The 22,471-nt window shown below is 33.7% G+C and overlaps 3 protein-coding genes across 3 annotated transcripts; all 3 read right to left on the bottom strand.

Moving 5' to 3' along the window:
• Positions 1-2,697: 2,697 nt before the first annotated feature.
• LOC149555363 (putative receptor-like protein kinase At1g11050) lies at positions 2,698-3,054 on the bottom strand. Its single transcript, XM_089829362.1, has one exon. It carries the CDS (start codon positions 3,052-3,054, stop codon positions 2,698-2,700), a length of 357 nt encoding a protein of 118 aa, XP_089685488.1.
• A 361-nt stretch (positions 3,055-3,415) lies between these two features.
• Positions 3,416-4,162, bottom strand: LOC149555362 (putative receptor-like protein kinase At1g11050). Its single transcript, XM_089829361.1, has one exon. The coding sequence runs from the start codon at positions 4,160-4,162 to the stop codon at positions 3,416-3,418; it is 747 nt and encodes a 248-aa protein (XP_089685487.1).
• Positions 4,163-9,778: 5,616 nt separating this feature from the next.
• On the bottom strand, positions 9,779-10,733 carry LOC149555361 (copper transport protein ATX1-like). Its single transcript, XM_089833617.1, has 2 exons — positions 10,664-10,733; positions 9,779-9,894 (listed from the first exon to the last, which is right to left on the bottom strand). Exons 1-2 carry the CDS (start codon positions 10,716-10,718, stop codon positions 9,779-9,781), a joined length of 171 nt encoding a protein of 56 aa, XP_089689743.1. The 5' UTR covers positions 10,719-10,733.
• Positions 10,734-22,471: the final 11,738 nt, after the last annotated feature.

The raw sequence follows: 22,471 nt of genomic DNA, 5'->3' as shown, positions 1-22,471 counted from the left end.
GGCACCATGCTCCGCTTCTTTTCAACATAAGTCTCCAACCATTTGGGAGTAACTAGTTCCTTATCGACTGCAGGGGAGAACTAAGCCAAGGTAAGATTACTCTCTTGGCTATCAGTATTTATTGGTGACTTCTGGGGTTCTAGTACACTATCCGCCATAGGTGATTCTTTTGTAGTCTCAGGATCAACTGTCACTGTATTCTTGCCTTTGTTTGATGATACTTTCTTTGTGCTCAAATGGGTCACCCTTTTAGACTTAGGAATTTTTTCTTGAACTTGAAGTTGAAGTGATTGTGGAATTGCTTCAGCTTCAACTTCAACTGAACTTGCAATGGGACCATGAACACCTGGGTTAGTGATAGCTATTTTCTTTTGGAAGACCTTTTTACTTTCCATTTTTGAAGACTTTCTAGATGGATTAGGGGTAACAAAAAATTTTGATTTTATCTAATTTTTAGTCCAAGCCAGCACGTCTTTAGTGCGAGAGAACAAATCATCTTCTTCTCTTCTTCCCTAATCAATCTTAGGAATAGGCATGCATTCAATTTGGTCAATATAAAATGGGTCAATCACTTCTTTTGAATCTTTGTCTTTTAGCTTGCATGTGTCAAGATCAACATTAAACATATTAATTTGCTTAATTGTTAATCTTGACAATAGCCTTTTTCTTACTTCAAACTCATGAGGACAATTTTCCTAGTAGTCTTCTAACTATTGAATGTGAACAAAAGAAATTGCATTTTAAAACTTGTTGCTGACGAATCTTGTGTAATCAAAATTTTCTTGAAGAAAGAAAGGTTTGAAACACAAATGGGTCAATGATGCTCTTGTCAACATAACTTGCTTTAGACTAGGGCATTTGTAGTGGCCAATTTAAATGGGAAAGAAAATAGAAGAGGACCTCTTGGTAATTTCAAAAGACTCCATGACTGAGACAAATTGTCTACATATGTCAGATAAAATAATAGAGTCTAAGCAATAACGAGGCAACTTCAATGGTTCACCTGAATAACCACCCATCCTAAGGTATGTGAACCTAGGGAATTGAATATAAAAACAACCATAGACTTGTATAGCTTGCATTGCTTCCTCAGATAGTCTATCATTTTCATGACCCTGAACATCAAAAACTAGCCTTCCTAGAAATACATCATTTACTCTTCTGAACTCTTTACACAAAGTAGCTTCCTAAAGATCACTAGAGTATTGGTAAATGGGCATTTCATCTATCCATGGTGAATGTGCAAGGCTTTCCCATTTTTTAGATGCTGCCAAGACATAAACTAAAAAGGAAGATAGGAAAAATGGACCAAGATTATTGACAACCACTAAACCCTTGTGTAAATTCTCAACAACTAGGTCTGGCCAATCAATGAGCTTATCCCCCTCAATAATCTTTTGGATGAAGAAATACATCAATGTCTCCCAATGAAATGCATGCTTGTTTCCTTTGACTCTGTTCAACAAAAGCACAATATCTACAGTTTCTTTGATGAAATGTTCAACGGTTAACGGTTTGGGCAACCTTGAACCACCTTCTGCTAGTTTTAGGAGCCAAGACTAGGCTACTTTATTGTCATAATTATTTTTCCTTTTAGCATACAAGTGTTCTACCTCCTCAAATGTCCATGGGTCATAGGGTTCCTTATGACGAATCTTAAGGGCTGAGCAAACACTGGTCCTATTGATTTTGACTACCACTTCTCCTAAGATTTTCTTGACACATCTCATGTTAGGATCATAGTGGTTTGTGCATTCTTTGATTAACTCTGGGCGTGTAATAGCTGCACGAAATGCTAGTAGCTTTAAGAAATCCACTATTAACTAGTTTATGATATATAGGACCTGACTAGGCATTTTTGGGTCTTTCAATTATATCAATCAAGCTTTTGTGAACTAGGAATGTGTCATGAATCTCAGGTAAAGAGCTAAGGAGACATGGTTTTTCCAATTTGGGCATTTTGGGGTGAAATAATGTTTATAGGGTGATAGGGTCTAAAAGACACAATCAAACTGTCATAAAAACAAATTCCAAGCCTAGTTGGAAGAAATGGCTAATGTGTATGCCGACATCAAAACAACAATTTTTTGTTTTTAATAGTCAAATTTAAATTTAATTTAGAACTATACGTTAAATTTAAATTTAATTTAAAAATACCATTTTGATGCCACCATAGACATCCCCATGGAAATGACGTGTCTTATATTTTATATTTTATACTAGTTTATCGAAGGATTTAAAAAACAATCAGAAGAAATAAAACATTAACAGACATTTTTATTTGCAGACAAGGCAAAAATAAAACCAGTTTTATTTGCAAACAAAGACTAAATCACTTGAAGTGATTTGTACATTAACCAAATTCCTCAAACTAAATTTCACCTCCCACAAAGAGGAAAACATGTTTGTTTAACTATTTCATGCAACGAACTTCAAGATTTTCAAAAATTTATATCAGAAATCATGTTAGAAAAATGTACAGTGGATAAATGTGCCATTATCCATAGATACAGTGGATAAATTTAAGCATTTGGTGTTTCATTGCAAGTGTAGATGCAGAGAAGAAATACTACATCAAATAATCATTTTTCTACACACTTTATTTTTGGGAGGTTGTATAAAATATTTTCGCCACAGAACAGTAGCTACAGGGGAACACATTACATGTAGATAGAATGCATACACGGCAGCCTATTTCTATTTTGTTGTGACAGAAGATTTGAACCAAGGATTTAAAAACCTGAGAAAATCCATCCCGTCGGCCTCTGCTTTGTGATTTTCTATAGGTAAAAGCTTTTCTAGCATTGCGGGAACGGCAGCCTCTCCCTCCAACATCTTCAAAGCTTCTGCCATGCTCGGCCTCAATGCCACGTTAGCATGAGCACACAAAAGGCCCACCTTAACAAATCTCTCCATTGATTTCACTTCTAATTCCCTCTCGCGCATTCTCCAATCTATCACCAGATCAATTTTATTCGAGACCGTGAGAAGCTTCCATATCCAATCGGTTATATGGAATTGACAAGTTATATCCACGGCCTTTCTGCTACTCATGATTTCCAAAAAAACAATGCCAAAGCTGTAGACATCACAGTGATCTGTGAGCAGTCTAGTCAGACAATACTTTTGACCCAATCAGAGACTACCCTTCCCTTATGACTAGCCCAAAATTTGCAATGCAGGGATTCATGTTGTCATCCAGCAGAATATTGTTGGCCTTGATGTCTTCTTGATATATCGCTGGCAGAATGCTAGAATGCAGGTAACACAACCCCTTTGCGATGCCCATTATAATCTTCTTCCTCTGCTCCCAAGTCAGTCCTGATATCCCATCTCCAATTTTACATCCAAAGATGTGCTGATCGAGGCTACTATTAGTGAGGTAGTTGTAAACGAGAAACCGCTCATGGCAGCCCTATTTGTCATCATCAAAAATGTCGAAGCCACGAACAGCCAACAAATTCCAATGGCGAAAGCTGCTCATCATCTCCACCTCATTCCAGAAATCATTGACAGAGCACTTTTTCATTCTCTTCACGGCAATCATCTGACCATGGGGAAGCATGCCCTTGTACACAATGCCAAAACTCCCCTGCCCGATTAAATTGGTGCTACTAAAATTGTTCGTTGCCTCCTCTATTTTTCGCGCGTTGATTAACCGCACTGGGCCTGAGTTTTCATGGAAAGAACACTTCATTTTCTTCACAACAACCATCCCATGTTCTTCGGTAAGTCTTCCCTTACACACCATTCCAAAATTGCTCTGCTCCATTAAATTGGCACAGCTGATATTCTTAGTTGCATCCTTGATTGGCAGTATATCCAACCGCACTAAGCCCATGTGAATCCTTAGTAGGCTTCTGTGAATTCTCATGAAATGCCTAATTTTCCTGCTGACCCACCACCAGTAACTAATTCCTATGGTGTAGAGCAAGATGATAGCCATGGTGGTGCCCACACAGCCATATAAAACCATCTCCAAACAAACTCTCCACTTGTTGGGATGAAAGGGAAGGCCCAGAATACAGCTTGTGCCTTTTTGGCTCATGGGTCCAAATTCATTGGCTAGGCCAACAGCATACAGAAGTACAAGAGAGTTGCATTGCAGATTAGTTTCAACTGTGGCATTTTTTATTCTCCCCACCAATCTCTTCAATATCATTGTTTTATCACTGATGTCAAACCTGCTACTTGTTGGTAAGACAACTGCATAGTTGATTTGAGTGCTATCATTTGTTTGATTGATAAAGAGGATTTGATCAAATCAGATAATAAGAGCACCTAGAGGAAAGTTTGAGTAATGGTATGAAATAGGAGTACAAAGATCAGTTAAGACACTGACGATATTGTGTATTGTTTATGTACTTAAGGTTGTAAAGGTTGGATACACTGATTAATTCTAGAAGAAAAAGCAAGATGAATTGTGTCTCCCAAGCTTGACCGAGTGCATAGTAGGTGCTGAGCGAAATTAGTACAAGCCGAGTAGAAAATTAGTTGGAGCTTAGAAAAGTGAAGATTCAATGTATGCTGAGTGAATATAGTATAAGCCAAGTAAAGTTTAGTTAATGTCGAGCATTAGTAAACTTTATTGTTTGCCGAGTAAACTAGTGCAAGACAAGTGGAAGAACAGTATGGAAGTTGAGTAATAGCATATTGATGTCAAGTACTAGTATTCATGTTAAAACATAGATTTGACAAATCTGAGCCAACTATTTTACTTTCTTGAATTATGTGAAGCGTATGGAAGATAACTACAATGAGTTGGTGGCACAAAATTCAAGGTAAACCATTTTCTGACAAAATCAAGGTAGATTAAAGAAGAAGTTTCTAGAGGAACCAAATGGAAAAGTGGATGGATTCATTGTATCCTACCTAACCCTAAAATGGATGATTGTGGTTAAGTGACAAAAGATCTCAAATCTCTATTCATAGAGAGAGCTAATCAAAAGAAAAGGTTGTCATGTGCGAGAACCTAAGGAAGACAATGAGTCTAGGGTATTGCTTCATTTAGTGGCTGAACAAAAGAGACTGCAAATGGCATGCAAAGCAAGAAGGCTTAATAGTATGAATTCTTGAAGTGTGAACAAGCTATCAAAGCTTAAGTGTGTGGAAGCCAAGCATAATGGAGGACTGAAATAGAGATTTATAATCTGCAAGTGAGCTGTAATTTGTTATCAGATCAAGCCTTACTATTGCTTTCTAATCATTGTATCAGTATAGGGTAAATCCTTTAGATTAAAGTTGACCTAATAGCCATCTGTAAATCCTTTAATCAGGTGACATTTCGAGTGAATGATCTAAACTCCTCTAACAAGTCTCACTCCTAACTGGTTCATTGAAATAATTTAACCAGGTCACATTTAACAATGTATATTGTAACCTTTAATAGGTTTAGCCTTTCATAGGGAATCACTTAAGAAGAGTGAGAATTAGTAGCATGTTATTGGTGGCTTTTCCCAAATTGGGTTTCCATGTAAAATCCATGGGTCAAATGTGTTATTGAATCTGTTATGTTTCATAATTACATTTTTGCAAAGTTGTTTTGATCTAGGATAGTAACCTACAAATTTTAAGTCTTGTATGATCTAATGGATGCATGCATAATAAGGTTTTATGGGTATGGTCTACTAAGCATTGAAAAGTTTTATTTGTGCATCTGGACCTTGGGTAATTGATTCACCTCCACCCCCCTGCCTCTCACTTATTGTAAAGAATTCCAACAACTATGTTGCATATACATAATAATTTATAATGCTTATTCATAATCTGAATAAATAAATCTTCATAATTTAGATATTTTAAATGTCAATACAATATTTTATTTACAACTCTTTAAGATAAAATGGATACACTTCACATGTTTCATCTCTATGGTGTCTTTGTGGCAAATGTTCATTTTGTTTTCTTTATAAGGAAAATACTTTAAAATATCGTTAGATTGTATAAAAGGGTTTTTGGATGTAGCATTAAGAAAATAAGAGTAACATTATATTAGGATTTTCAAAAGGGAAAATTAGTGTAAGGCATTAGTTTCATGAACTCATTTGATTTTGAGTTAATCTACGAAGAATTTGTAAATTTCATGTTGTAGTTTGAAACTATAGCCCTAATAAGGTCCTAGTGAAAAGGTAATAAATTTCTTGATTTAAAAATAGATCTAAATCAAAAAACAACATTTTTAAAAAATATTTGATAAGTTAATGTAGTGTTTCATGTTCTCAAAACATGATAATAAAAAAGAGAAAATTGGTTGAAGAAAATAGCCAAAAAATTTAATAAGTGACAATATTTTTGTTGGTATTTTTTTAGTAACATGTCTTGTTCTCTTTATCATTTGTGATTTTAGATACATAATTTTCTTTAATTATTTTTTTATCTTAATTTTTTCCTAGCCTTTATATATTTTATTGGCTTTCATTTTTATTTTTTGTGATCTTTCTCTCTTTTCTCTAATTGGTTCTCTTGTTTCTTTCTTGTATTTTGTTCTTATTGGTTCTCTTCTTTTGCTTTTATATTTAAAATCAAAAAATATAAAGTTTTCCTTTGGTTCCATTTTTTCCTTTTATTTTGTCCCCTCTTCCCTTTTTGTCCTTGACTTTTGGCCCTCATTTTATTTTTCTTCTTTTTAACCCCTCACCCCTACCCTGGTCTGCAAAGTGTGATCCAAAATGTTGATGTAAAAACTTGAACACAATCACTTCTAGAAATTGTTACTAAATACCATAAATATTTTTGAAACACATCAGCTAGTATTGTCATAGCCCACTACCCCTCTTTTTCTTACAAAACCAAAAGTGAAGAAGGATCTAAAGTTAGGATTGATTATTGTTTGTTGGGAATTGATCCAAGGTCCTTGAATATAAGAAGTGGTTATTATTTAAATGGTTTTTAGAGAAATAAGTTAGAAAATACCAATAAACCTCTTCTAACAATCAACTACTATTTTGAAGTTCAATCAAGATTAATTTGTATTCATATTTCTAGTAAAAAGGATCACTAAGTACTATTTCTAGGTCTATCTTAGAGAGGGTCTTTTTTCTAATATTTAGCTTACATTAATATTTTCTAAAATTAAATGTTAAAATAGTTTGATATTATTAATGTGTTCAATGTTATTTCCATAAATTTCAAAAATTATATGTGAACAAGTTCAAATTTCTATTTTAGTCATAAATATTATAAAATTTTGAAATAAACATTTTCGAAGTTTATTTTTATATATTATTTGATTGTAAAAAAAAGTTTTAATAAATTTTTATAAAAATAAATAATTTTCTATTTTTATAATATAAAATTAGGCATTTAGTTTAATTGGTTGAAGCAATGATTTTTCATTGTGGAGATTCTTGATTTAAATCTCAAGAGGGACATTTTCGTTATATTTGTGTGGATTCTAAGTTGTGACTCTTGTTCTTCCAAATGTTATAAGCTTGTAAGTGTCATGTTATTCATGAAAAACACAAGATTATGAGGTATCTTGGCATTCCCTTCTCTATGGAGCCTTTTCTTAAAGATATGTGGCTTTGGGTTAAGAAAAAAATCATCAAGAAGTTAAATAAATGGGACAACAGATATTTATCTCTAGCTGGTAGAGTTCATGTCTGTCAAAAAATCCTCTCTTCTTACAATATTTATTATTCCTCTAACTGGATGTTCAACAATTACCAGATCCTTGAAATTCAAAAGGCCATCAGGACTACCTCTAGTCGGGTAGGCAAAGGTAACAAGAAGCTTCATGTTGTTAAATGGGAGTGGTTTCATATTGACAAGCTCCTTGTAGGTTTAGGGTTGAAGAACCTTAAAACTAGAGGCTTAGCTCTTGCCTCCAAATGGATCTTCCACTCCCAGGATAGGGATGATCCTTGGAAAGTTCTTGTCAAAAGTAACATTGAAGGAGGATTCCCCAAGAATGTTAAATTCTGGAAAAACTTAACTTTTGTGACTTGATTTGTGGCAACTTTCCTATTGTGATTCAAGGCTTTTTTGGTTTTAAATCTGTACATTTGGAAATCTTGGAACCATTTCAGTACTTACATCATGAATAATAACTTTTTTGATAACAAGCAGATCAATGGTGAAAGATCCATTTGCTGGAATCCACAGCTAGCTGGTAAGCTCCTGGCCCTCTCCCAAGGATGCTCTACCAAGCATTGGTCTACCATTAGGATCACTCAACTTGATGATATCTTTGAAATTGACAAGCTCATTATGTGGGATGAGCTAAACCACAGATTCAACATCCCCCTATCTCAAAAGAAGGTATATAATATGCTCATCAAAGCCTGCAAAGACATTCCTTCTCTCCACCATGTTGACTCTAATAGAATCTTAAACATTAAATGGTTAGATGGAACCATTATAACCAAGCCTAAAGTGAAAAACATATACATTGCTATTGATTATAATGATTCCATCATCAGTCATGTTAACAAAGTGTGGTATACTGATCTTGATGTCCCCTCTTGGAAGAAATACTTTGACAAACTTTGGAAAAGCATGATTGATCCTAAGATTGAATGTTTTAAATGGTTGTTAGTTCTGGATGCATTATTGTAATATTTGTAGAACCCTGAAAATGAGGAGACATATTTTTTTTGATTGCAACTTTACTAAAGAGGTTTGCCTCGTGTTTGGTATCTCTATGTCTACCAAGTTTAATAATTTTGAAATTATTACTAGTCATATTGATGGGATTAAAAAGGACACTAATATTTTTTGGAACATTCTTTCTTCTAACATTTTATGGCAGATTTGGAAATGCAAGAAAGAGGAAAGATTTCAAAACACTCCCAGGGTTCTTACTAAGTCTTTTCGAAGTCTCACTCATTTTTTTTAAAAAATTGTTGGGTTCATAATACTATGAAAGTTGATAAAGATAAATTCAAAAGGATGCTCAAAACTAGATCCATTTCCTTCTTTGCAACCAAGCTCAAGGATGGTCACATTTGGAGGAGGCATATGGAGAACATCCATCTTTTCAAGCAAACCATCAAGAAGTTTAATAAAGAAATTAGAAGGACCAACAAAGACACTACTCGCAACATGATCCTCCTGCTCAATCAAATTCAAAATCAGAAGAATGTTGTTTGGATGGAAGTTAGTATGTGATGGACGGCGTGGGTGGATACTCATTAGGACCTACTTCATTATTCATTCTTTTAGTTTTATATGTTGGATTATTATACTCTTAAATATTTTGAGTTGGAGGCTTCGTCTCTTGTAATTTTCGAAACTCTTTGGTGATACTATTTTTTTTATCTCCTTCTATTTAATACAAAAGTTTCTCTAAATTAAAACAATCCCTATATGAAATTCCATTTTTATTCCTTCCACAAAAATTAATATGTTATTTAGAAAATAATTAATTAAGAAAGGCAAAGGTTATAGTAGATATGAAGAGTTACTTCTCATGTTCATTGAAGGTTTTATATTAATCCATTTTAATTATTAAAGCTTGTTTTAAAACATCAATTGGCTCAACATTTAAAAAATATCTTTTCACAAAAAAATCTATGTACATTTCCTTCTTTAAAATATTGTAAAGAGGTATTGAGAATGTGAAGAATTAAGGGGGGCAAATAGAATTTTATTTACTGAAAATCTCCATTAAAAAAAGGAAAGGAAAAGCTGTAATATAGACTTATAGGTAACTTAATATATTCCACAATATTATGATGAGGATACATAGAATACAACTACAAATTCTTCAGAAATATATAATCATAAGAATTTACTGGGAAAGTTGTCCTATAGATGCAACGATGTTCTCTTGAATAGATTAGAAGGTAGTTGTCTTTCCAGTCTTAGACACAGTTTGTAGAACATCTTTAGCCTTCACATTCCCTTTAACTGTGGCCTTCTTCTCTTGCAAATCTACATCATATGTCTCAACCCCTGCATTTCAAATATATTGAATCTTTTCAGTATCATAATCTAATACTATATGTATTCAAACAAGTTAGTTATATATATGTTCCACAAGTTAGTTATATATATATATATATATATATATATATATATCAAAATCTCATCAATTATGATTATTACAAAAAAATTTTAAAAATTACCAGGTTATTAATAGGATAGGTTGTCCTTGTTTTTTCCAGTCTCACTGATGATAAAACTCATCTCTTTTACCTTATTGAATGATTGTTAGAGTTAAGATTCTTTTGGTTTTTTATGATAAAAATAATATAAAAATTATATCGTTGAAAATTTACCTATAAAGAATTCTAATGAAATGGTTCTGGTTCAATTTTTTAGAGATCATTTTATTATTGATTTTGTAAATTTATAAATCATAAATACATTCTAATAAAACTGATTTGATTCAGGCAACAATCTACAATATAATGGTAAGTTGTGATCCTTTTCATCTAAGAAACTTTGGATTCAAGTCTACTAGAATCTAACAAATAATAATAATTAATCTATCATATATATAAATATATACAGAAAATAGAAAAATTCTCAGCAATTAATATCTATAACAATGAAAAGCATATATTATTCTTCCCTTCTTCTTTCCTAAAAATCATTAATTGTCCCTTTTTCCAGTCTAATTAATAATAAAATTCATTTTTTTAATAGAATAACTTTAAGTGTTACCTCTTTTATCTAATCAAAACAACGCCACAAAAGAATTGTGCCATCATAAAATTACCTTCCCTTTTATCAAGAACTCTCTTCACAGCTCCAACGTATCCTTGGCATGACATATCCACCTTTAGAACCACAGTTTACATCTGAAAAACTAAAATCCATCAATTACGACATAAATCTAATAGACCAACATAAAAGAACACCAATCTCTAATAGCTAGAATTTTTTTTATAAAATTCATATTAGCGAGAAAATAAAAGAAACATAAGAACTATGCCTGTGACATGTCAGCAATGAAGAATCTAAGAACTTTATCCCAAAACTCAAAATTTCAAGCTTAAAGTTTCCTACTTAGCAAGTTACTATAAATCAACATGCAAGCATAACACATGAAAGATCAACGCATAACACAGTGATTTACATGGAAACCCAATTTGGGAAAAACCACTAGTAACATGCTACTCAATTCTCACTCTTCTGAAGTGATGCCCTATAAAATGTGTACCCTATTAAAGGAAACATCACACTGTTAAATGTGACTTGGTTAAAGGATTTATCGACCCTATTAGAAGTGGGCCTGGTTAGAGGACTTTAGAATATTCTCTTGGAATGCCACCATGTTAAAGGATTTACAAATGGTTGTTAAACCAACCTAAGCCCATAGGATTTTACCCTAGCTTGCACAATTTTTAGAAAGTAACAATAAGGACTTTTGACCTAATTACAATTCACAACTTATCTTGTAAATTTCTGATCTGTATTCAACTCTTCACAATTTGCCTGGCTTTTAGTCTCTGTAGCTCTAATAGCTTGTCCTACTTTCATGTATTGTCCCCTCGAGACTTCATGCTTGATGTACTAGTGCAATCTCCTATATGACCACTTATTGAAGCAGAGTCTCTGTGCTTTGTTCTTCCTTCTCCTTGACACCCTTCAACCACTTTGCAATTTGGCACACCAATAACTCTAGCTTCTCAACCTGTGACTCCTTAAATAGAAGTCTAGAATTGTTTTCCCTGCTCGATTCTCCCCTCCTTTAATTCCAGTTCAAATAGATTAGCTATGATTTATTGAATCTAACCCATATCTTGCTTCTTCTAGAAACATCATGAAGAATTCTCTTGAATTTTCTTTAAAATGGTTTACATAAAATTTTGTGCCACCAGCTCATCATCCTTATCTTTCATTTAGTTCAAAAAATTCAAGGTAACAAACTTGTTGGCTCAGATTTGACGAGTCTTTGACTTTTCCAATAATACAATAGCTCGGCACTATTGAAATTCTAGTGCTCGGCACATACTATATTACTTGGCACCTATTTTGGATTCACTCGACATCCACTAAGTTTTACTAATGCTCGACACTTGTTACTTTGATTGACACCTAAACACGCTTGGCTCCTTCTATATCACTCAGCACACACTAGATTTTTCATTTTCTCAGCACTAACTAAAAATCTACTTGGCTTGAACTAGCTTGCTTGACACTCACTAATGAACTTTAGTTAAGCTTAGCAAACATCCTTGTTGCAACTTATTCTTCTAGTGTTTCTAAGTGTGGCCAGCCTCTATATCTTCAAGTATGTTATCAATACATCATTTTACCATTGTCTTAACTAATCCTTGCACTTCATTGCAAAACCATAACTCAACCTTTCCCTTAGGTACTCTTGTTACATCTTATTGATTAAATCCTCTTCATCAATCAACTAAGTGATAGTACTTGGATCTTATAAGTAATTGTCATTCTAGCGAATAGTAGGTTTGACATTAATGACAAAACAATGATTGAAAACATTCTTTAATAACAATCTTCCTTCTTTCTACAACAATCTCCTTCTTTGATAGTATTCATTTCCAATCAGATTTCTAACAATCTCCCTCTTTGGCATTGATGGAAAACCAAACTAATCAACCAATTTATCAAAATACTAACTAGGTTAAAATAGTAAATCAAATGCCAAAAATAAAAAAGTGTTACCATCAATTTTTACAACTCCCTTTCTAATCTATTATCCTAATTTCTTTGCTTTTGCTTCTCCATCTTAGCTGTTGTATCTTGTTTGTTCCCTTACTACTATATCTTCCTGAACATTCTTTTTCTCCCTCTTTTCTTTGGCTTACCACTATTCACTTAGATCTTGTACTACTCTTGACTCCTTCTTACATTATTTCTCCCTTTGTCCATTTGATCCTGTAGATAGATTTGATCAATTTCTTGCTATTTCTTCCTTTCTTCAATTGAATGTTCTTGATTAATTTCTTGCCACTTCTCCCTCTTTGACAACAATGCCAAAGACATATTGTTTCAGCATTTTAACATGATAGTGTAGCATTTGTAGGTACTTCCAATTTATCCCTCTATCACCTTGCTTGTGACTAATTTGGAACTTCAGCACTTTGATTACTTCAGAAAAAATCCTAAAGTAAATCTCCTTTGCATCAATTTGTAATATGCCAACAATCAACTCATTTGATGCAGGGAAGTCTTGCTTTTTCTCAAATAGTCTTAGATAGGGGTATCACCCCTAATTTACCTCTAAGATACTCAAAAGCATCTTTAGGTAGTTCCTTTGTAAAGATGTCAGCAATCCGTTCCTTTGAACTGACATACTCCATCCTTATTTTCTTTTCTTCCACCAATTCTCTTACATAATGATACTTAATTGCAATATGCTTTATTTGGCATGCATCACAAGATTCTTTGATATGTTGATGGCACTTGTGTTATCACAATATAGTATCACAGGTTCAGTTACTTCTTCCCTCATACCTTGCAAAAGATGTTTTATCCATACAATATTAGTGCAGTTGATAGTAATAGCAATATATTTAGCTAGACTGTCAGGTACAACTTTGCATTTTTCTTTTCCAAGTAATCAATCTTTTCCCTAAGAAAAGTGCTCCTTTACTAGTGTTCTTTCTGTCATCAATATTACCTCTCTAATCTGCATCATTGTAGACTTTCAACTCAAACTTTTCACTCATCTTGTAGTACAAACCAAAGTCATTAGTTCCTTTAGGTACCTTAGTATTCTTTTTACTACCATCAAATGATTTTCTCTTGGGTTAGCAAAAAACCTTGCCACTATTCCAACTGCTAATGCAATGTTTGCTCTACTATGCACAACATACGGCAATTTTCCAATCATTGATTCATACATTGTCTAATTCACTTCAGCTAACTCATCATTTTTTGATAACTTGTCCTATTACCATTGGTGTACTGATTGGTTTTGAGTCTTCTAATTCAAACATCTTGAGTATCTCCTTGATGTATCTTGATTGAGTCACAAATATGCCATGCTTTAGTTGATGTACTTGTAATCCAACAAAGAATTTGATTTCTACAAACATTGACATCTCAAACTTATGTTTCATTTGATCAACAAAATCTTTGCATAGGACATCTTTTCCTCCAAATATTATATCATCAACAAAAATTTTAGATATCAAAATGTCTTTACTTTTTTCTGCCTTGATGTATAGGTTGTTGTTATATATTCTCTCAAATCCTATCTTCACAAGGTATTTATGCAGTCTCAGATACCATGCTTTAGGTGTTTGCTTTAAACCATAGAGTGTTTTATGCAGTTTACAAACTATATCCTTGTTGTTGTCATCAACATATCCCTCTAGTTTTTCTATGTAGACTTCCTCGTCTAGTATACCATTTAGAAAAGTAGACTTTACATCCATTTGGTAGACTTTGAAAGCTTTATAAGCAACATATGTAAGTAGTGTTCTTACTCCTTCCATTCTCGCAATAGGGGCAAATGTTTCTCCATAGTCCAATCCTTCTTCTTATGCATAGCCTTTGCAGACTAGTCTAGCCTTGTTTCTTGTTATCTCAGCATTCTCATCAAGTTTGTTCCTAAAGACCCATTTGGTACCAATTACATTCTTATCAGCTGGTCTAGGAACTAGGGTCTAGGTTTTGTTTTTCTTAATCTGATCTATCTCCTCTTCCATAGCTTTATGCCAATTATCATCATGTAGTGCATCCTTCATTGTTTTGGGTTCAATCTTTCTCAGCAAACATGATTCATTCCTTAGTCCATTCCTTATCATTGGTCCAACTTCCTTGCCTCCAATGATTTGTTCTATAGGGTGATGTCTTCTCCAATATCTGGATAGTCTTATTTCTTTCCTTCTTTCCATGTTCAGTCCTTCATCTTTAGAGTCACTTTTCACATCACTATCTAGTATTTCATTATCTCTTCCATGTGTACTATTTTTAGAATCAAAATGTGCATTTTCTTCATTGGTTGTGACTCGAATGATACTAAAATTTTTGCTAGCTCCCAACTTTATTTGTAGCATCATCTTCAATAGACATTCCTTCATAGAAGTATACAAAGGATCTATAATCTTTTGGTCTCTTGGATTCATCAACTTGGACTTTTGCATTCTCATCAAAATTTACGTTTGCACTCTCTACAATCTTGTTAGTGTTAGTATTCAAAAACTTATATGCCTTACTTCTAGTGGAGTATCCAAGAAATATCCCTTCATCACTCTTTGCATCAAACTTGTCATTCTTAGTATCTTTAAGAATATAGCATTTACAACCAAACACTTTGGAATTTTTTACGTTAGGTGGGTGACCATACCATAATTCAAAAGGTGTTGCATTTTTTCCTCTCTTGACTTGTACTCAATTCAATGTATAAATAGTAGTACTTACAACTTCTCTCCAGTACTTAAGAGCAACATTTTTCTCCATCATCAAGGTTCTGGCACAATCTATCACTGATCTATTCCTCCTTTAAACAATGGCATTCTATGAGGGAGTTCTTGGTGCTGATTTTTGTCTCTTGATTCCTTTGTCATTACAAAATGTCTCAAATTCTTTTGATGTAAACTCTCCTCCTTTGTCTGATCTCGGGCATTTCAGACTCTTTTCAGTTTCCTTCTCAACCCTAGCCAAATACCACTTAAACATTTTAAATGCATCAAAAATTTTCTTTAAGAACATGGCAATCATCATCCTAGAATAGTCATCCACAAATAGCATTATGTATATGTCTCCTTGGTAGCTTTGCACTTCTATTGGGCCACATAAGTCAATATGGACTAGCTCTAGTACTTCTTTGGAAGTATAGGTTTTCCTTTTGAAACTTGACTTGGTCATCTTCCCTAGTTGACATTGTTTGTACATTTGTGTTTTTAGGCTTCTTCAACGTAGGCAAACCTCTTACTTTCTTCTTTTTGCTGATGCTAATCAAATTGTCAAAGTTAACATGACATAACCTTTTATGTCATAACCAAACATCATCAAGTCTTACAATAAGATAGGTTGCATCTTCCATATCTAGGTCAAGTAGATTACTCCTAGTTTGTTCACATTTTCCTATCAAATTTCCATCAGTATCATAGATTTTGGCAGTTTTTGTTTCCAAATTCTACCTTGCAACCTATATTGCCTAATTGTGATACACTTAGCAAATTGTAGTTTAATCCTTCAACATAGTATGCATTATCACATCAATTTTTTTTTGTAAGTTTAATAGAACCCTTTCCCTTGATTTGGCATGGAGTATCACTTCCAAATCTAACACTATTTCCATCATACTGGGTAAAGGTAATAAATTTACTTTTGTTTCTTGTTATGTAATGTGAGTATCCACTATCTATGATCCACTTGTCATTTTTGTTCATATAGGTTACCAATACTATTGCTTCATCTTCATCTGATTCATCCTTCATGGCTAGATAGACTATCTCATCATCATTCTCATCAGGATCTTCTTCAATAGTGTAGCATCTTTTGCCTTTATCCTTGTAATCCCTACTATCATCTTCTATTTTCTTCTTGTACTTGTTTCCTTCATTGTAGTTCTTCTTTTGTGTACACCTGGCAGCAATATGTCCTACTTTATTGCAATTAAAAAAAATGATAGGCATCTTACCATTGAATTTACTTTTGCCTCTATGAAATCTTCTGGCCAATAATGCTTCCAATTGTTCCACATCCTCTTCATCTGTGTTGTTGTCACTGGAGGCATGTTTTCCTTTCATACTCTTCTTCTTTGATTTCACCTTCTCAGTATCTTTCAATGATAGATTAGCCTTGAAATAGGATTCAAGATTCTCTGGTCTATAGTTATCATAATTGGATAGCTCAAATGCAGTAAGTCTTCCCACTATTCCTTCAAAGGTTAGTTGATTTCTTGAGACACATCTCAAGTCTTGGATGGCTAAAAATCTAATAGCATAGATGAGGACTAGGGTTCTTAAGTATTTGTTATTAACAGTATCATCTTCCAAATGACCACCCAAACTTCTTATTGCACTTACCACTTCTATCACTGTAGAGGCATATTGAACAACATTCTCACCTTCCTCCATTTTCATGTCAGCAAACATTCCTTTGAGGCTTTTCCTTTTTGCTCTTTGAACATTCTGATATCCTCTATAGATATCTAACAAGGCTTTCCACATCTTGAATGCAAAATCACATCCTTTGATGTCATCAAATTCAACATAGTTGAGTGTAGAGGCAATCTCCAACATTGCCTGATTGTGCTCCTTCCTCTTGTTCAAATCATCTACAGAAAGGGGTCCAGGTGGATCTAAATGTTCCACTCCAATTGAGGTTTTTGTATAATCATCTATTAATCCAAGGTGCAATTTCATTAGGCTTTTCCATGTAGTGAAGTTATCTCTATTGAGCTTAAGAACTTCTCTTTTGAACATCTTAATATGTCTTGATTCTAGTACCTTTAAACTAAGTCAGCAGATGGTTCTGATACCAATTGTTAGAAATGCTTTAGAATAACTAAGAGGGTGTGAATTAGTTAGTCAACATCCGAATGTCCAATTAAAACTTTTTCATCAAGTAAAGTGAGCCTATAAAATTGTTCATACATCCAAGCTTAAACTTTCTTAATTAGCAAGTTACTGTAAATCAACATGCAAGCATAACACATGAAAGATAAACACATAACACAATGATTTATGTGGAAACCCAATTTGGGAAAAACCACCAGTAACATGCTACTCAATTCTCTCTCTTCTGAAGTGATGCCCTATAAAAGTCCTACCCTGTTAAAGGCTACAACACACTATTAAATGTGACCTAGTTAAAGGATGTATCCACCCTGTTAGAAGTGGGCCCAGTTGGAGGACTTTATAACATTCTCTTGGAATGCCACCCTATTAAAGGAATTACGAATGGTTGTTAAACCAACCTAAGTTCATAGGATTTTACCATAGCTTGCACAATTGTTAGAAAGTAACAACAACGGCTTTTGACCTGATTACAATTCATAACTTATCTTGTAGATTTTTTTATCTTTGTTCAGCTCTTCACAATTTGCCTGGCTTTCAGTCTCTATAGCTCTAACAGCTTGTCCTCCTTTCAAGAATTGTCTCTTTGAGTCTTCATGCTCGATGTACTAGTGCAATCTCCTATATGACCACTTATCAAAGTACAGTCTCTATGCTCTGTTCTTCCTTCTCCTTGATGCCTTCTCCTTGACACCCTTCAACCACTTTGCAATTTGGCACACCAGCAACTCTAGCTTATTGGCCTATGACTCATTAAATAGAAATTTGGAATTTCTTTTCCTGCTTGATTCTTCCCTCCTTTAATTCTAGTTCGAATGGATTAGGTATGATTCATTGAATCTAACCCATATCTTGCTTCTTCTAGAAACATTATGAAGAATCCTCTTGAATTCGCTCAAGAAAGGTTTACATAAAATTCTATGCCACCAGCTCATCATCCTTATCCTCCATCTGGTTAAAAAAATTCAAGGTAACAAACTTGTTAGCTCAAATCTGGCAAATCTTTGAGTTTTCCAATAATGCAGCAGCTTGGCACTATTGAAATTTTGGTGCTTGACACATACTATGTTACTTGGCATCCACTAAGTTTTACTGATGCTCGGCACCTATTGTGGATTCACTCGGCATCCACTAAGTTTTATTGATGCTTGACATTTGTTACTTTACTCGGCACCTGAACACACTCAGCTCCTTCTATATCACTCGGCACACACTAGATTTTTTATTTTCTCGGCACTAACTAAAAATCTACTCAGCTCAAACTAGCTTGCTCAGCACTCACTAATGAACTTTAGTTAATCTTTACAAACATGTTTTTTGTAGCCTATTCTTCCTGCGTTTCTAACTGTGGCCAGCCTTTGTATCTTCAATTATGTTATCAATACATCATTTTACCATTGTCTTAACTAATTCTTGCACTTCATTACAAAACCATAACTCAACCTTTCCCTTAGGTACTCTTGTTACATCTTGTTGATTAAATCCTCTTCATCAATCAACTAAGTGATAGTACTTGGATCTTATAAGCAATTGTAATTCCAACAAATAGTAGGTTTGACATTAATGACAAAACAATGATTGAAACATTCTTTAACGACAATCTTCCTACTTTTTGCAACAATCTCCCTCTTTGATATTATTCATTTTCAATCAAATTTTCAATAGTAAGATGGTCTATTTGGAAAGAAAGAAATAATTGTATCATTAAAGATAAAAGAAAAGATGTTAATTCTATGATCCATGCTTTTATTCACAACATCAATAAAAATATGAGGACTATTCATCCCTCAGGGCATGGTACCCTTTGGGTTTGTGGGATTGAGATATTGCAAGAAGATGCAATCTTGTAGAATATTTAAAAATATTCAAAACTCGTACAATTGGGTTAAACAAAAACATAAAATTGGCCCCCCAATCCTAGTTGGATAAAATTAAAGTTCAATAGCTCATTACTTGGTAACCTAGGTTAGGAAGGAAGGGGTGGCCTCATTAGGAATTCTAGAGGGATGTTTATGGTTGTGTATATAGTCATTTTTGGTACTCAAATAGCATATGTGGTAGAAATGATAGCCCCTTTCCACGGTGTCAATTTGGTGATTGGAAAAGGTTTCAAGAAAGTTAGTGTGGAAGGGGATGCATTGAATGTGATCAAAAGATTGAATAATAAAGTTGATGTGGGATGGATTGTAAAAGACATCGTAAATAAGCTAAGTTTTAGTTGCAACGACGGATGAGGTGACATGCCATCACATGTATCGAGAGGTAAATAATGTCACTAATAGCATGACTTCCCTAGGAAAGTATACCAATCACATAAAAATATAGGAAGACATGCGGTATACTCCCTTAGATGCTCTTGTGGTGATCATGCAGGATATTGTCAAATCAAATAAAGATTTCAATGCATTTAATGGGAGTTAATCTTGTCATTTCTTACCTATTTTATTGGCTTTGGGGTTGGCTCATCTTTGATACTTTCTTCTGTGAACTCTATTTTTTAAAATTATAGTGAAGTGTTCTTCTTAGCAATGTTGAACATTTGATATTTTTTAGTTTGGGTGGTTTTTGGTATTTTGGTCAGGTGTTTCCTGTGAAAGATAGTTTCTACAAGCTATGATGAGCAGGGAAATTCATGAATTTGAACCTAATAATTGCAAGGAATTCAAAAATGACTCCAAGGTTTGGAATACTATGGAAAGAGGGGAATAGAATCCTATGCGGAGGGCATATACGGTTACAACCAAGAGATTTCTCATAGGTTTGTGGTGTCACAAGAGGAGCGTAAGGTTTATATTGGTGGAGTTCCATTCATGGTGATGTTGGAAATCATTGGAGCTATGACTAGGATTAGCATGGAGGGTACTAGAATCCCCTTGTAGACCAAAGTGTATTTCAAAGAAGACTACAAGCTATTCTTGAAGCTAGTGGAAAATATCCTAAGACCTCAAGAATGTTCAACTAAAAGGAGTTTCCTAGGGAATGAAAAGAGGTGGCCTCTACCCTTATTAAGTTTGTCACTTGTGAAGGTATGTATTAGCATTTTGATTCCCACCTCTTTCCTATCTTGAATCACTTTAGGAGAAATGTGTAGTTCTACTTCCCCTTCTAGATTTTTTTGTTGGTATTTGTGTCCATTGAGGAAGTCAGCATTAAGGGTCCCTCTCTTCATCGAATCCAAATTTATAGGTTGTATGAATTTCACTGGGCTTTGATTCCTCAATCTGGCACTTTCCCTAATCTAACTATGGAGCTCAATAATCTTATTTTTACCCTTGTGTTGTCCTCAATGACATAGTTTTAGACTCCCCAGTAACCCCCCTGAGTGTCATATGTCTCGAGTGTTACGATTATTCCTGATTGTAAAGTTATAGATAAAAAAGAGGAGGAGCAAAAGCAAGCAAAGGATAATGTGGAGGTATTTGATGATTATGTCTCAACTTCTTCATGGGCCATAGAGTTTTCCCAAACCCCTAATTCTTTCACTCACTACTTATTTCCCAACTCTGCCCAACCTCCCTTTTCCCCCCTTTCATTAAGAATAAGTTGAGGTATCCTGAGAAACTTCAAATTCCTCACTATGGTTCTCCTACTCTTCTTCCCACAACTGATGAAAATGATGTCAACTTGGAATTAACTTGTGCTCAAATTTGATGAGTTGTTCATCTATTATAATCATCTCAAAGTAGTCATCAAATTGCTATTATACTAATTACATATTGTAAGTAGAAAAATCAACAAGCTTAAAGCCATTTCTAAGGTAGAAAAAAGTTTGAGAACTGGACAAAAGGAAAAAAAAAAAAAAAGATGAGGCCTTGTGGGATGTGGGGAGAGACTTCGACGAGAGGCTATAAAATTGGGAGTTGTAGGAGAATCAATTATCAAATATTTATAGCACGGTGCCCTCAAAGGAGGAGAAAAATGAGATTATCATTGCTCTGGTATCTATGAAGTTGTTGTAAAACAAGTTGGGGGAACAAATTGAAGAACTAGATTTACAATAGAAAGTATCTCAATCCAAGATAGCTATTACCATTGGAGGGTTTCAAGTGAAGCTAGAGGAAAGGAAGCTTGAAAGAAAAAGGAGAGAGGAAGCTCATGGAAATGATGAAGGTTTGTACGTTGTTTCCAAACAAGATGTTGGTCAATGGAAAAATCTCAAGGAAATGAGGAATTAGTTGGGTTCTTTTGTTGTCGGTCATTTTGTTGGTTACTGTTGGTGGGTCTCGTGTTGTTGTGTTGGTTTCTAATTTATTGCTAGTTTTTGGTTTTTGTTTTATTCCATTATGATTCTATAAATGTTTTGTTTGTTTTAATTTTCGCTTTTTGATTTTATTCTTGTTATATTTAGTAAGGTGTCACTACTTGTGAATATTTTTCTTTTCATCTGCTACACTTGGTGTTAAGTGTTTGTTTAAGGTTCAAGCCCTACCTTGCTTTACATCATTGAAAAATATAGATATAAATAAATTCTTAAATTACCAGGAAAAAAATCATTTTTATTAGACAGAAACATAAATTAGTTGTCCAAAGTATTTGTAAAGAAGATAAACATATATTGGTAATGGCAAAATTTTAATATATTGTCATTTTTAATTATTTTTGGATTTTTTGTAGAGTGGTTTATAATAATTTATATATTGATAAATGATATAATTTTGTGGAAAGTTGGCCTTATTCTTTTATTCATAACCATTATATTTCTACTTTTCAAATTTAGATTTCTCTTATTCGTGGTTATCTCTATTACAAGTTGGCTTGATAAATATTTTACATAATTTATCCGTACACAAAGACATTATTTATAAAATTCAAAGTATGTTTGATTAGATTATCACATCAAGAAAAAATTACTATCATTCCTACTTCTAGGAGAGATAACTCTAAGAATATTTTAATTTGTAGTAGTAAAAGGAACCTAGTCCTACATCATTATTTTAAAGAATATCATAGTTTTATTATATTTATTCATTTCCATGACTTTAGAGCTAGTCTAATTGAGTTAAGAGAAAATGAACATTTTGATCTAATTATCTTTTCCAATGTATGTTCGAATATAGCTAGTCCTTAACAATCAATAC

Source organism: Cupressus sempervirens, chromosome 5, assembly GCF_028749045.1.
Source record: "Cupressus sempervirens isolate cs-2001-9-10 chromosome 5, ASM2874904v1, whole genome shotgun sequence".
Lineage (NCBI taxonomy): Eukaryota > Viridiplantae > Streptophyta > Pinopsida > Cupressales > Cupressaceae > Cupressus > Cupressus sempervirens.
Note: the sequence above shows the minus strand (reverse complement) of the source record. Positions and strands in the feature narration are given on the sequence as shown.

Coding starts and splice junctions, on each gene's coding strand:
- LOC149555363 (XM_089829362.1), bottom strand. CDS start 3,054: ATGAGTAGCAGAAAGGCCGTGGATATAACTTGTCAATTCCATATAACC.
- LOC149555361 (XM_089833617.1), bottom strand. CDS start 10,718: ATGTCATGCCAAGGATACGTTGGAGCTGTGAAGAGAGTTCTTGATAAA. Junction 9,895..10,663: donor AGTTCTTGATAAAAGGGAAG/GTAATTTTATGA, acceptor TTTGAAATGCAG/GGGTTGAGACATATGATGTA.
- LOC149555362 (XM_089829361.1), bottom strand. CDS start 4,162: ATGATATTGAAGAGATTGGTGGGGAGAATAAAAAATGCCACAGTTGAA.